General features: G+C 46.5%; 1 protein-coding gene across 1 annotated transcript; it reads right to left on the bottom strand.

Moving 5' to 3' along the window:
* Positions 1-1,285: 1,285 nt before the first annotated feature.
* Positions 1,286-10,967, bottom strand: SLC25A38 (solute carrier family 25 member 38). Its single transcript, XM_034069814.1, has 7 exons — positions 10,942-10,967; positions 9,625-9,746; positions 8,913-8,997; positions 7,918-8,097; positions 7,325-7,493; positions 6,008-6,174; positions 1,286-4,666 (listed from the first exon to the last, which is right to left on the bottom strand). Exons 1-7 carry the CDS (start codon positions 10,960-10,962, stop codon positions 4,544-4,546), a joined length of 867 nt encoding a protein of 288 aa, XP_033925705.1. The 5' UTR covers positions 10,963-10,967; the 3' UTR covers positions 1,286-4,543.
* Between the last annotated feature and the right edge of the window lie 5,007 nt (positions 10,968-15,974).

Here is a 15,974-nt window from a genome sequence, read left to right as displayed (position 1 = left end):
AACCTCCTTTTGGGTTAGTTTTTTTTTGTCATTTTTACTAAAAAATCCTTAATGCACTACAGCAAAATCTCCCGAAGTATTTTATAGTGGATCGAATTGGAAATGAAGACAGTGGAAAGTGGAAAACAAGCTCAGTACATTGAGTGCAGAAGCAATGCCAGAAGGGATTCAGGAGGTCCACACTGAGTTTGTAAAAGTACGTGTGTGCACGAGAGGAGGAATAATTTCTGTGCAATTGTGATGTCAGTGATTATGGCACATAATACACTAAAAAAGCAAGCAAAGCTTTGGCCCAGTTTTTATATGTAAAGAGGACCCTTATCTCAGTGTTTTATTACAAGGACAGTGCCTTTAAACTGTTCTTTTTCTCTCTTCGCACCCTCCACTACCCAAGAGCATAAGGAGCTTGTCTGCTATCTCACCTCATAGCTAGGGCTACTCTCAGCAGCACAAGCAGCAACATCTTCTACACTGGAGGTGGTTCTCCAAGGCAGCAGGAGAGCTCTGGGGAGCCTTGCATGCAGGAGTGGGAACTATCACCAGCATAACATAGTATCAAGTACCTGCACAAGCAATTCAGGTCGGGCTGGCCTAAGGGTGTGCACCAGGACTGTCTGGTAGGACAGTTACACACAGATAACTCCATATAAGAATGTATCACTTAGGCAATATCTGAAAAGAGAAGGGGTTACAGATGTACATCTCGGTATCAACAACAGCAGTGCTTTCCTTAGCACAACCTGATAATGAATCCCAGGACCACACTGTGGCAGCAAGAGGAGAGCCCAGCAGTCCAGCATCACCTTGCAGCAGAGCATTATGCCCCAGGCACAATGTCCTGTCCCCTGCTGAGATCAGACTGCCTGAGTAGCAAAGCAGGTTGGCAGGAGATTAAAAACAGTCTCCCCATAGAGTGCTCAAACCCCACTGTCCTGAAGGTGGGTATTTTACCAGCTAGTATTGGGCTTTACACACAGCAGGCAGGCAGAGGAAGCTGTGGAAAAGACAAGATTCCCCACTGTTATGTATTCTTTCCATTTAAGTAAAGATGACTTAGATTACACTAACACAGCCAGTATATATCATACCTCATAAAAAAGAGAATATGCATTGCCATGTATGTGCTCTGAACTCATCCAATAGCTCTGTTCTCTTGGGAGACTTCCTTTTCTTTCCTCTTGGGACACTCTATTCCATCCCACTCCTCATGGGTTGATTGGTTTGGGGGGTTGGGGTTTTTAATGAAACGCTGCAGAGATGACATGGCTCATTTTGACAACCAGTTTTTAATAGAAATATATAATACACCTTCTCACATAAATATTTTATATAGACACATAAACACAATACTCAAACCTATGCCATGCTCCAAAACTCCAGTTCTGCTTAAACAGTGCAGGGGGAATACTCACACAGGAAGAATGGAAATGTGAAGTTTCCAAAACATAAATAACCAGATTATTTCTCTTGTGACCTTACGATTCAAATACTGACTGCCTCAATATGTTAACCAGTTGTGTTCTTACGCCACAGCTGCAGAAGGCAAGCAAAGCCAATGCATGTTCACTAATATGGTATTGCCAGTACCTGAGGTCATTCTGAGAGGAATCTGACTGCATCCTGTCACATATACAAGGGATCACACCACCTTCTCTGGCATCAAGCTAAGATGGCTTTGGAAGTGGGTATCTGATAGGATCATTAGTGTTGAATTGCTGTCATGATGCAGGTATGTGATTAAACACCTGTATCCAGATCTTTTAGTTGATTTACTTCACATTTAGTCTATACAGTGGCCATTTGTTGTTGATTAGAAGCACATAACCCCAGGGCTAATATACCTAAACTTCAAGCCCACACATTTGTTTTTCTTGACTTGCTATAGCTATTAAGAAACACAATAAAACCACTTCAGAAACAAAATGGTTTTGAAGAGGGCAAAAGGGTGAAGGATGGTAAGGATCAGATATCCTTAGTCTTGTGCCTGCCTATGTGATACAGCTTTCAGGAGACAATGAAACAGCACTCCTGTCTTTCCCATCCCCCAGGTATAAGAGACCTGACAAAAGAAGCAATAAATAAAACTTGCACCACAAAACTCACTCTCCCCAGCTCACATGTGCAGAAGTTTTGGGAGCTGCAGCACCAAAGGTTGGTGCAGTTTAGATTGTCTATTTCTGAAACTCAAAGGAGCCCAGGCTAATTCACAAGCCAAAAAGCCTGTACTTTTCAATCCGCCACAACAACAAAGAGCATTCTCTACAAAGTAAAGTGAATGGAGGAACTTCCCCAAAACAAAAGCTAACACTGCTTTAGACCTAAAAAAATTACATCAGTGGACATAAAACACTGGCACACGGGAATAAATTCCCTAGTTCTTCCTTTGTAACTGGACCAGGCAGGAGTACAGGGCATAAAAGCCACTGAAGTGTTCCTGCATTTCAGGTTTCTGATGAGGTTCAAGGTTTACCACCTGGCTCAGTATAACTACCAGCAGGGTGTGCAGTTACCACTGTCTCATGTGCTCTCACACGTTCAAGTCACTAAGGGTAGGAGGGGAAGTAACAGAAAGGAAGAGTTCTTCATACTTAGGATTTGACCAATTATGTGCCCATGTGCCCGACAGTGAGAAGCAGCAGAGGGAATCTCACAGCTTGTCAGTCACAAAAGGGAATGATCTCATGCAGTGCTCTATTAACATGTAGATACATGCACACAGGACCCTTCACCACCATTCTTGGAGGCTCCTGCACTGTGTAGCACCACTGCCGCCTCACGGATGGGCTGAGGCTGAAAACAGGCAGCACCTTCCAAGCCTCCAGCCGGCCACTTTACACTTCACTCACACTTAACTTTCACATCAGTCATCAAACCTTCTTGAAGTAGGAGTCTGGTAAAGAACATCTTTTACAACCCCCATCCCCTCTACTCGTGCTCAGGAAGTTGCCAGGGCAGGCAGTGATTGTGCAAATTCCACTCAGGACTACAAACAGATAGGTAGTACTGGTTGTTTGGACAGCTACAATGCCATATCTTTATGTTTAGAGACATCTGCTCTGTGATTTGTAATATCCCTAGATATTTAGAAGAGCCAAAGCTATGTTTTCTGCAAGGCACACTACAGAAGAAGATGCATGCTTCCATGCCCAGCTTGGCAATGCCAACAGAGCCACAACAATTCCAACCCAGGCAGCCAGCAGAGAGGCACAAGTGAAGAGGGGAGCAGGCCGTACCCAATTTTGGACAGCACACACTCTGAGGTCTACCTTAACACAGTAGGAATGAGGAAGAAGGCACAGTGGATGAAAGGAAATGTATGTATCTAAGCTCAAACTCAGGAATCCTGAACCGTGGACTTCCTGCCAAGAGAAAATGATAAGCCAGGAAACTGCAAAGGGTCTGTGTGGAGCCCAAAGAGAATTCAAGTTCCTTACCAAACACTCATGTTTCAAACTTCGTCAAACAGAAAAGACCAGCCTTTTCTTTCCAAACACAAACATATTCCACATGCAATCAGCAGCAGATTTTAAGGGAAATCTAAAGTGTCAGTATCTATATGTACTTCCATTATACATTTATGCACTATGAGCTATGACCCTAAATGCTACACCTAAGGACCACCTCACACTTAGGGTGTTGATCAGGGATTAACAAATGAATTGTAGGAAGCAAATAAATCTCTAGTACAACTGGATAAAAAATGTAATACTTGAGCATTCCTGATATTGTAAGACCAGCAGGAAAAATGTTTCTCAGGGAACAAGTACAACTTTGGTAGCAATCAATTTTAAAGTGCCTTATGCTTCTTAATTCCTGTGCAAACACTGCTGTAGAGGCTGAAGCACATTTCAAGAGTGTTAAGATGCTCAATTACATGATAACACATGACACAGCAAGGAGGTACCAGTTACCTTCTCCACTACCATGCACAGCACAAAGTGATGACAGAAACCATGTTCCTGGCTTTCCTTCAGTACTTCATTCTCTTCCACCCGCTCCTGTGATATACACAGTAAGAGATATCCAGTCTCCCACCATGGTCTGCAATGCTCCCCTGTGAGAACAAAGCATATGAGGAAGGAGGATCTAGAAAACAAACTATAGGAGGAAGGAGGATCTACATCACACAGTGGGTCATTGCGGTCTTACTGGCCAGACCAGCAAGGACCAGGCTGGCAGGTTCTTCAACCACTGTTTTCTCCTCAAATACTTTTGGCTCAGCAATGTCTCATTGAATAAAGGTGGTGAACACAGCTATTTTTAAAAGGGGCTTCTTAGCATAGTCACCAAGCTGTGGAAACCCTGCCATTGCCCATGGCAGTCTGCAAGTGCAGTCCTTCTGGAATGGACTGATCTAGTGACACAAAGATCCAATCCTTCCTTTCCTCTAGTTGCCAAAAGGCCTAATCCCCTGTATCAGAAGGACTTTCTTCCTCCTGGCTGAGCAAAGCTTATTCCTCTGTGGAACTGGGCAGTTCCTAGTGCCAGTTGATCATAGCAAGCAGCAGCAGGAGTGAAGCTGGTCACTTCTTGTGCAAGACAGTCAAGATTTCAAGCCCATTTTTTCCATCATCTGTTCATACACCGTCCATGCCATTGCTGCCATGAGAGTGCGTCTGAGGGCACGGGGCACACCGCCTCGGAAAAAGCCTGCCACCCCAAAGTCCTGCAACGGGAGAGAAAAACACAGCAATCCATCATAACCTGCCTCTAGTGTTTTCATTTCTCATTGTGTATTACACAGAACAGCACAGGCCAGATTTCAGCTCAGACCCAGAATGGTTACTGAAAGACTCAGGTTTAAGTAGCATTGAATGGTGAGGAAGAACCTGTAGCACTGTACAACTGCAGGACCTACTCAAGAAAGCAGGAAGAGCAGTGAGTGAAGAAGGGAATGCCAGGATGGAGACAATGGATGGGGAAAGCCACACTCAAGCCCAACAAAGAGAAGCTGAGGGTGTAACAGTTTCAAGACACTTCAGGAAATGATTTGTCTTTGGTTTAGAGCTTCATATTTCCAAAAGTCACTTGCCTGCTCTGTTAAAACTCAGATCTGTGAGTACTGAAGTGAAAGAGAGTTCTAATGAGAGAAAAATGTAGCATGCACCAAAAAAATACATGCACAAATAAACAGATTTCAGTTAAGGAGTAAAGTTCAATATGGAAGCAAAGGAAACCTGCCAAAATCTTGCCCTTCTGAGGGTAGGAAGGGAAAGGCAGGCTTTGACTACATCTCCATCCCATTCCTGAATATTAATCTCTTTTAGTGTCCAAAGGGCAAAGAATTGTTTTGTATCTGGCTTGTATCCAAAACCAGCATTTCACACTGAAGAAACCCTTTGCCCCAGTGTGGTAACTATAGATGTGCCTACGCTGATAAACCAAGCACAGCTGCTTCAAGCATACATACTAAGCTAAGCTGAAATGAAGTTACAGTGAAATAAGCTAAGTGCTTTCCATCACTACCAGTGTAAGAATCAATACGTAGCAGACAGGACTGAAGTGAAATCATTCACCAGTGTGAAAATATGAAGCAGGTCTGTGTGGAGAGATGCTTATTACAATACGCCCACCTTTGTGCTCCAGTACTCTGAGCCTGCTCTCCAATTCCAATTCTTTGTGAAAACAGAGGATTGAGGAATGATAAAATAATCAGGGAGCAAATTAACTGTGTTGTAATAAATTCAAGAGGAGCACATCATCCCAATGGCCCCTCTAATCACCAGGAAATGCAAGGAATGGACTGAAGTTTCTGACTGCTTTCAGACCATTAACCAGAGTACCTTCCACTTATGACTGAACAGCTCTGCACATAAACAAGAGATTCAGCCTCAGTTTCCCACAGCATGACCCACTTCAGCTTCTTAAGCTGACAGTGATTAGCCTGACTGCAAAAGCATACCAGTCACATTTGTTCACCTCCTTTAAAAGGCAACAGCTTTCTTACAATAGCAAAAGGAGATCACAAAGCACGGTTGAGTGGCACAGGAGAAGGGCTTCACCTCACCTTGTAGATGAAGGCAATGGCCTGGCTCGTCCTGCGGTACTTGTGTGGGGATAGCTGCATGTGTGTTTTGATGACATCCGCAGGCTGCGTTGCCAGCGAGGCCAAGATTCCCGCAAAGATCCCACAGCCAAAATTCAGCAAGGGCAGGAGCACTGGATCCAGCTCGTCTGCAACAGGGCAAAGGGAATGCACTCAGACACAAAACAGGCCAGGAACACTCATGCTGTCTGACAAAGTGAAAAGCTACCAAATTATTATATCAGCATTGGAGTCTAAGGGAAGTTAAAATCCATGCAGGGTAGAGAACCCTTTCAAGGGGAAAAGTGGCTACAAGTGTAAAGCTAGCACTAGTAAAAAGCCTCACCTGCTGGGGAACTGAATTCCAGTTCCTCAGATTGTGCAAGTGTTGCCCCAGTCAGTTCTAACATCACAGAAGCTCCGGTTTAGTGGAAACTGATCACTATACAAGATAACCAGCAGCAGAAAGCACGCAAGACATCCTTTCAACTGTTCACTAACCCACTGTCGTGGTTTAAGCTCAGGCTGTAAATCAGAACCACATGGCCCTCTCACTCCCCCACTTTCTTCCCCCTCCCACTCCCAGAGGGACAGGGAGGAAAATCAAAAGAATATAACTCCTACGGGCTGAGATAAGAGCAGCCCAATAACCAAGGTATGACACAAACCACTGCTGCTACCATCAATAATAATAATGATAAGGGAAATAAGAAGGGAAGAGAATACAACCGCTCACCACCCGCTGATCGATACCCAGCCCCACCGAGCAGTGATCTCGACCTCCTGGTTAACTCCCAATTTACATCCAGGGAATGATGTGTTGTGCTATGGAATACCTCTTTGGCTAGTTTGGGTCAGGTGTCCTGTCTGCTTCCTCCCAGCTTCCCCTCCTCCCTGGCAGAGCATGAGACTCACAAAGTCCTTGGCCAGACTAAACATTTGAGCAGTAAGTAAAAACATCGGTGTTATCAGCATGGTTCCCAGGCTGAAAGTCAAAACCACAGCACTGCACCAGCTACTGAGAAGGATTAAAAAAGACTGCTGCTGCTGAACCCAGGGCTGAACCCACCTTCTGCACCAGTCTGCATAAAGACAATCAATTTAGGGACAATTTCCATTTCTGAGTTATAAGTCTAGAGTACTCCAAAATGTGAATGTGCCACCTAAAACCCTACAAGACTCTAATTTTAACTGCTGAGGTAGAGAGCAACAAGCAGAGCACGCAAGCAGGAAACTGTAGGGCAAGATGGTGAGAAGATAAACATATTCCATTGCAGCCTCCGGTATTAAAAGCCTTACTCTGAGGTGTGAGGTTTTTGGTCTGTGTGTAGAACATCAGGTAGATGCCAGAGAAGGGGGCATCCCGCAGCAGCGTTGCGGTGAGCCCACTGAACATGCCACGAACCCCTTCCGTCTGATAGATATTCTTCAGAGCTCCATATACACTTCCATAGCCAAATTTTCCACTCTGCAAGGGTAGACAGTGGTCAGTCACTCACACAGGCCAAGGAGCCCTACACACAGCCTGAGGACATAGCAGCTAAAAAAATCCCATAGTATGCACCCGATGTGATGCCTGAGATAGCAGCACAGAGAACAGCCCAAGGCAAAAAGTGGTTTTACCTACTTTTAAAACAACCCTTCAGGAAGGTAAAGCATGAAAAATGCTACATAAACATTCTATACAAATGGAACTTTAAAATCTCACGATGAATTCTGTTTTATCTTAACAACTCTTGCCAAATATCAGTGCATGGCATTTCCTGCTCAATGGGACAGCTCAGATGAAATCAGGACTACATCCCTGGCTGTAGCCAAGAGGCAGGAACCTTCTCCAGATAGAGGGATTTCTGTCTCATCACAAGGAAGGTGTGTGGCAAAGTCATACTTACCTCATATCGGGTCTTCACTACAGTCACTGGCAACATGCAAACCCCAGAAACTGCACGTGCAGTGACACCCAGAAGGACAGACTCCAGGGCTGTGGGTGACCGGTCCACTAGAAACTTTTGCTTCATCATGTACAAGGTGCTGAAGTAAATCCCAACCCCAGGAATACATCTTGCAAAGGACTTCAGAGGAAACAGACACAGGTAAAGAAAGAAAAAGCATACATAAGACAAAATGTACTACAGAACATTGTAAAGACTGTTAAACTTGACAGGAAGCTTGGCAGAAAATGAAGCGAACATGCTGAGGAAAGAAGACAACATACAAATCATTTACCCATGGCAGGGGGTTGGAACTGGATGATCTTAAGGTCCTTTCCAACCCAAACCAGTCTGGGATTCTATGATGTATGGCACTGAAAGCCAATTGATTCAGTTTTCTAGGAGCAAAATATTCCAAAACAAAAAATTAAGTTGGTGCAGTTGCCACCCCACATTTGCAAAAGTATCAGTGTTCAGCTGCTGGGGACTCCAAAACCACAGGGACCACCATGACCAAATCAATGGAATTCACAACATAACTGCTTAAAATAGGATTTAATCTAGCACACATGGTTTCAATCCTAATTGTATAAGAACTGGCTATTTAAATCCAGGCAGCCATAGCTAGTAATAAACAAGGGGTGATGGATTAAAACTGAAACAGGGGAAGTTCAGGTTAGATCTAAGGCAGAAGTTCTTCCCTGTGAGGGTGCTGAGGCGCTGGCACAGGGTGCTCAGAGAAATGGTGAATGCCTCATCCCAGGCAGTGTTCAAGGCAAGGCTGAACAGAGCCTTGGGTGACACAGTCTAGTGCGAGGTGTCCCTGTCCATGGCAAGGGGTAGAAACTGGATGATCTTTCAAGTCCTTTCCAACCCAAACCAGTCTGGGATCCTATGAAGCAACAGGTTTATTTATCTACTTATTTTGAGATGTCAGAGTTAAAACAGCCACTTACTGGAGAGACTCCTTTCCAGAGCCCCAGAAGACTCTCAGTACGAACAACCCTGAAGAGCAGTGTTACCATCCCAGCACGGCTGGACCTGAAAGGAAGGCAAGAGCTGCAGAGGTGACCTGCTTCTGCACTGTGGCAGATGTGCGCCACAGCCACCCCCTTTCACTCATATCTATGTGCATTGCCCCAGCACCTATGAGGTGCTCTTTCTCAATTCAGTCTGCTTTTCTTTGTATTCTTTCCAGGGCTTCTCCATCCCTTCCTGCTCTCCCACTATTTGTAATACATGTCCCTCTCATTAGCACTTCTAGTTGCTCGCTCCCTTTGTTAGCAGCAGCAGATGTAGTCATGGTTGACTACACTAAGTAAATGGGAGTAGCTGCACACCTGGAAATGTTATGTGATAACAGAACAGGATTTTTCAGGCAGCCATTCCAGCAAACACTGGTCTCTCCAGTGAGAACAGACAAATGGTGAGGTTACATGTTATTAAATGTAACCTCATGTTACAAAATGCTCACAAGAGCTGCCATTTTCTCTCTTCTGGAGCAAATTATCAATCCTTCATGTTATAAAAACATAGCTCCTATTTCAGAAAGCCTCTCAGTATCCAAGTTAAAGCCCTATGAACTCCAAGCCCCAGACAGAAAACAAAGTAGAAGCCTATGGTGGAGCACCCCACAGCCCCTGTGCACAAACATCCCCGCTCTCTTACCCATTCACAGCAGGCTGCAGAGTTTGCAGGCGAGTTTTCAGCAGGTCCAGGGGTTGGAAGAGGAGTGTGGAGCAAGTCCCACTGATGGAGCCACACACAAAGGCCTTTAGGACTGGATGCATCTGGAAGAGGTAGAAAAGAACCACTTAATTAAGAATGGCACCAGAGGAAGTAGAGCAGCTGGTATTATGCTTGCTAAAGGAAAGCAAGATGTGCCAACCACAGATGCTACGGACATGGCACAGGAAACCTTTTCAGAGTCTAAGCTTTACTTGTGGTATTTGGTCCCTCTGCTTTTCCTGGGAGATTGTTCCATAATGTCCTTGCAATTCGGTGGTTGAAAAGAGTTTTCTGAATGTCCTAGAATCCTAGAAGGAGCTCTCCCTTAAAGCTGCCCACAACCTAAGCCTGGCCCAAACACATCCAAGCACAGTGTGACCTGCTTAGCTAAGGTACAGTTTCCCCATCCACACTCACTGCCACCTCCTGACATTTCAAACCTCCCATAGAATCATAGAATGGTTTCTGTTGGAAAGGACATTAAGATAATCCAATTCCACCCCCCTGCCATGGACACAAATGCTTCACACCAGACCAGGTTGCTCCAAGCTCTGTCCAGCCTGGCCTTGAACACTGCCAGGGATGGCGCAGCCACAGCTTCTCTGGGCACCCTGTGTCAGCGCCTCAGCACCCTCACAGGGAAGAACTTCTGCCTTACATCCAAGCTAAATCTCCTCTGTTTGACAATGGTTTGGGTTGGACGGGGCCTTCAAAGCTCATCCAGTCCAACCCCTGCAATGAGCAGGGACATCTGCAACCAGATCAGGTTGCCCAGAACCACATCCAGCCTGGCCTGGAATGTCTGCAGGGATGGTTCATCCATCACCTCTCTGGGCAACCTGTGCCAGTGTTTTACCACCCTCACTGTACAGAATTCCTTCCTCACATCCAGCCTGAATCTCCCTGTTTTTAGTTTAAAACCATCACCCCTCATCCTGTCACAACAGGCCCTGCTAAAACCTCTTCCCATCTTTCTTATAGGCGCGCTTAAAGACCGATATCCACCACACAATGGTGCTTGGCTAATGACGAACGGCAGAACAGGGGCTTGCTTCACGGTGCTTTCTGAGGTGCACACTCACGGCCGCCTTCAACCGCGGGCACTCGGACGCGGATGAAACCCCTCTCCGGCCCCACGGCCGCGGTGCATGGACCCACATTGGACCCACATTGGACCCACATTGACCCCCAAGGCCCGCTCCCCTCACACCTCTCCCTGAGGGGAGCCCGGGCCCGTTACCGACACCTCAGCCATACCTCAGCCTCTCGCCGCGGCATCCCAGCTCCGCCCCGCAGCCATTGAGCGCGCAGGGACGCACTGACGCACGCCGCCGCTGGCCAATCAGAGCAGCCCACCCGGGGGGCGGGGAGCGCATGCGCCTGACCCTAACCCTTGTCCCTCATACCCCCCCCACCGGCCGGTGGTGCCTGAGGTGTTGTAGCCCGTTGGCCGAGCACCGCTGCCATTCGCCGCCCCATAGCACTGAGCTGTGTTCTTGTCACGTCTTTAACTGTTGTCACCTTCTTTGGCTGTTCGAATAACCAGCACTTGCGTCCCAGCAGGCTCTGTGAGGTGCAGGTAGCGGGAGCAGGGTGGTTTATAATGCGTGGCCTTCCCTCACAGCTGCCTTGCTGTGGAGATCCCAATTCATAAATCCCATGTTGTCCCTGGCGCTGCCTTACCACCTGGGTGTCCACTTGGTCTTCCACCTCCTGGGCTTGCAGCAGAGGGGGGAGCTTCCAGAGCATCGAGTCACAGGATCATGGAATGGTTGGGGTTGGAAGGGACCTTCACAGCAGTGGGGCACTTGCAGACTGGCACCAGCCCTCAGCCCGCAGGCCTGAGCTCCATTCCTTATCAGAGGAGCAGAAGGAGGCTGGGAGGAGCACACAGCGGCTTCCCGGAGCTGCTTTTCTGGGAACCAGCTTGCTGTGGGCAGGCCAGCTTATCCCAACACACTGCAGCTACCATGGGTGTTGTTAGAAACAAGGTCCTGGACTCAGCAGTAGCCACAGGCACAGACCACTGGTCTGCTTGCTTGGCCACATGGCAGCCCCTTAACAAACAGAGAATATACTCTGAGAAAATAACACATAGGCCATCAAAAGCTCTCCATTAGGGACCCTCTGTTGCCTTATGCAGTTCCCTTCTCCAGGCAGTGACTGTGTTATGTGTCATTTACTGACTCTGCCTGTTAACACATGGAGAGGATCAGCCCAACTCCATCCTCCTGGTGCTTCTTTCCCTAGCTCACATTGGGCGACCACCGGTGACAGCCTGTCTCTGTACCACGGGTTGCATGAGGATCTCTGCTCTGCACCTCCTGCCTCCTCCTGCACTGACAGTGGTGTCTGCAGGAGCTGTCTCTCTGTCCTTGTTATTCATTCCTCTCTTCTAGCTGCTGCTGCACACTGGATTTTACCCTTTCTGAACATGTTATCACAGACGTGCTGCTGTAGCCACTGATGGGTCCATCTTGGGGTCAGCTGGAACTGGCTACTTCCAACATGTGAGCAGCTCCTGGTGTCTTCTCATGGAAGCCACCCCTGCAGTGCCCTTGCTATAAAACCCACACAAACCCAATACATTGGCATTGACTGGGAAACTGGCAGGGAGATACCTGTAGTTTTGGAAAAGCTCCTTTAGCTGGTGTGCTTTGGCATGTTTCTGCTGTGCTGGGTGGGACTGGTTAGGTGCCTGAGCTCTGAAGGATATGCTTTGTTCTCAGAACTAATTCTGACTTTAACCATGGCAGTTTACATTTGCTTTGAAGGCACAGTAAAAACACATTTAAATGATTGTTTAAAGGAGTGATCTTAAGGACTCTAATAAGGCTGACAGACCCAAGTGATGTGTTTGAAATGTGCAGAAGCACACAGGTATGCAGCAGCACACATGTGCATTAAGGCTGGTGCAGCTACAGCAGCAGCTTTGCTGTGCTCAACATTACCTGCTGCCTTTGAGGTACAAGTATTAACCCAAAATGCACGCCAGCCCACATGTTACAGTTAAAATTGACATATTCAGACTAAGGATCTGGTCCTCTTTTAATTTCCTAAACTGGTTTTTACATCTAAACAGAATACTTAAAGTTATGGGGGTTTTGGTTTGTATTATTTTCTGTTGTGAACCTTTCTGGATCCTGTCCTGGGACAGTTCATAATCTCCATGGTGCTTCATAACTGGTATATAATGGTATATAATCAGTGTTTTCAAGAGGGTGAAAATAAAACAGGATTACAATACAATTACTGGGGTGGAGGGGGGGCAGTTTTGTACATGATAATACAGGCCTATTCCTGTGCAGGAGCTTCTTTCAGCCAAGAGAGGTGCAGGACACAAATACTCTTTGTTAACATTTCTTTTACTCCCTTGTTAAACCTTTGGCTGGTTCTGACCTGCAGGCGTAGCTGGATGTTACCACAGCAGAAATGGACTTGTGCTGCTGACTGGGATCAAGTCAGAAGCTCCCATCCTCATCCCCAGACTGCATGCAGAGGCTTGAACAAGTGACTTGAAAGCCAGAGATTCTGCTAAGGATTTAATTAGTGTTGTCTCCATGTTGCCTTGGGAAGGAGGCTTCAGCATAATGCCAGAAAAAGCCAGATTCAAGTTTCATGCCATTCTGGATCCAGACACTGACACTGCCATTCTTTGTGCTAAAGTGGAAGTTCTGCAGCGCAGAGCTGAAAGATGTGGAAGAATCCACCAGGTCCCACTTCACACTCTTTCCCAAGGGGTCTAGCAACACTAAGCGAGCACTTCCTTGGTGTAGTTCGGTAGGGTTGTCCTTAAACATACCCTTTTGCTCTCTTCAAGTGCTGCACAGGTTTTCACAGTGCAACAAGTGACAGTTGTGCAAGATGAGCCCCACTGATGCCACTGCAATGCTTCAGCCTGTCAAGGCCTGTCCAACTAAACATACAGAGCATTATAGGTGGCATCAAAGACTCCATCCATCTTTCTAACAGAGACCCTCTGTTGTGAATAACACCAATAAATCAAAAGAAAACAAGTATGTATGCTAGATTGAAGCTTGAATGTGGCTAACAGTTACCCTAGTCTCTATTTTAAGATGACATGGCGAAGCCAAAACAAGACTATTTAATGTGCCAGCATCATCTTGAATCCTCTTTAACCTGCATCATCTCAGCAAAAGGAAAAGCAAGATCAGGATATGAAGCTAAGTAGCAGATATGAGCAGGACCAATATAAATATAACAACTGTGGTGGGTACTTTTTATGCAAGGGGGTGAACAGACATGGGGTCCATCCACAGGGGGGATGGAACTAGGTGATCTTAAGGTCTTTCCCAACCCAACCGGTCTTTGATTCCATGATGGTCTAGCCTCAGCAGCGGGGTCCTTCTTGTTCTCCCAGTTCTTGGGATGACCCTAAAATTTGTCACTACCCTCAAGCTTGCACAGATGCAGGAACATGCCTCCTGCTCTCCTGTGCTCTCAGCACCCTCACAGACACTGACAGGGCAGCAGACTCCTCCCAGGCTTGCCCCTTCAGGAAGGAGAGGAGCTCTGAGGTCTTAACGATGCTGGCTACCCACAGCAGCACAGGGCAGGTCCTATGCAGCCTCTAGATGTGGGTCTCACCTACTTCCTTTGCACAGGAAGGCAGCAGCAGCTCAAAGCAGCTGGGCTGTGAGGAGAAGCTGAGGTCAGGTCCAGCTCAGCGCTCCTGGTGTTGCTGCTGCAATGGAGGAGGGTAGCTGCCTCTGGCAGGAAATCCTGTGAGCTGCAGAAAGCATCTTCTGCCTCCCCACTGGAAGGGCTTGCAAGCAGTGCTGGGGCAGCAGCAGGGGGAAGGTGCCCTTTAGACTCCAGTGAGAACTAGAGAAGTGAAAGACTTTGCAAAGAAGGCTGCATGTTTATGCTACACTCACACTACAGGCTCACAACCCTTGTGGGGAAGCCCTGGATACAGCCTCACTCCAACAGCTACACCACAGCAGTGAAACCTCTGAAAAGAGGGACATATCCACTAATAGGTATGCTCAGCAGCACCAGTGAAAGGCCATCCTTTTGCCAGTTTGGGCAAATAGGGTCCAGCACATACCCCAAAGTGCTCGCAGAAGGGTTGGCTGCAGAAATTGTTTCCATCTCCTGTGCTTCAGCTGAGCGAGGTCTGATTAGAGGGCTCACACTGTGAATCTGCAGGGGAGATACCTGTTCCTGTCTACCACCCTTTGGCTTTGTCCTGAATTTCTTTGAATCCCCTTTTCAACATCTAAGTGGTTGCCACATACAAAACACCCCTGCTTGCCCAAGGAGGGTCTGGCATGCACTGAAAGGAGATGGACTGCTGCTCCTGGATGTGATCCTGCTGCTGGGACTGGAGCCTTTCCCTGTGGTCAGAATGTGTTTTGTTCTGCTGTCCTCAGGGAAGTCAGCCCAGTGTGTGGAAACATTGTCAGGGCAGGAAATGTTCCATTGACATGAAATTAAATGTCTAGAAGAAAAGATAATCTATTCTCTGCTTCTTTTTCCTAGGGGAGGAGAAAGAGGGAGGGAAAGAAGAGGCAGCTGGAGAGATTGTCAGTGTTGTAGCACTGCCCAGGACAGAAGAAAACACACAAGCTGAAATAATTCATGATGAAATAGGTTCCTCAGGTGCAAGTATGGTGCAGTTACATTGCATGCAGTATCTTTATTACCAAACTTCAAATATAATGATACTTTGTAGGGAGAAATAGATCAGGAGTAAAAGCTTCAGAACACCATTGCATTTATCTATCAATATTTATATATATAAAAAAGATACATATATATACACATGTCTATGTATGTGTACGTATTTGTGTATATAGACACATATGTATATGTGTTTGTCTATGTACATTTATATGTATAGGTAACCGTTCACATATAAATCTCTAGATGATCTTAAGGTCCTTTCCACTCTTAACCATTCTATGGTTCTATGAAAGCAGTCACTCACAGTTACCAAATGGAGCAGTAACTGGGAGATCATCTCCAGTTGTACACTCAAGAGCAGCAACTGTACTTGCACATCAGTTGTTTGAAGTGTTCAAAAAGTTCCCCCATGGCAAAACATGAGTTTCCTCTAGCTGGAAATCTGGGGTTAGCCATCTCTGGAGCCTTTGGCCACTCAAGCCAGCCAGTGCTGTCTGCTTTAGACACAGAATCATAGAATAGTCAGGGTTGGAAAAGACCTTAAGATCATCCAGTTCCAACCCCCCTGCCATGGGCAGGGACACCTCACACTAAACCATGGCACCCAAGGCTTTGTCCAACCTGGCCTTGAACACTGCCAG

Source organism: Melopsittacus undulatus, chromosome 1, assembly GCF_012275295.1.
Source record: "Melopsittacus undulatus isolate bMelUnd1 chromosome 1, bMelUnd1.mat.Z, whole genome shotgun sequence".
Classification (NCBI taxonomy): Eukaryota; Metazoa; Chordata; class Aves; order Psittaciformes; family Psittaculidae; genus Melopsittacus; species Melopsittacus undulatus.
This window is presented reverse-complemented; position numbering and strand designations above follow the sequence as displayed.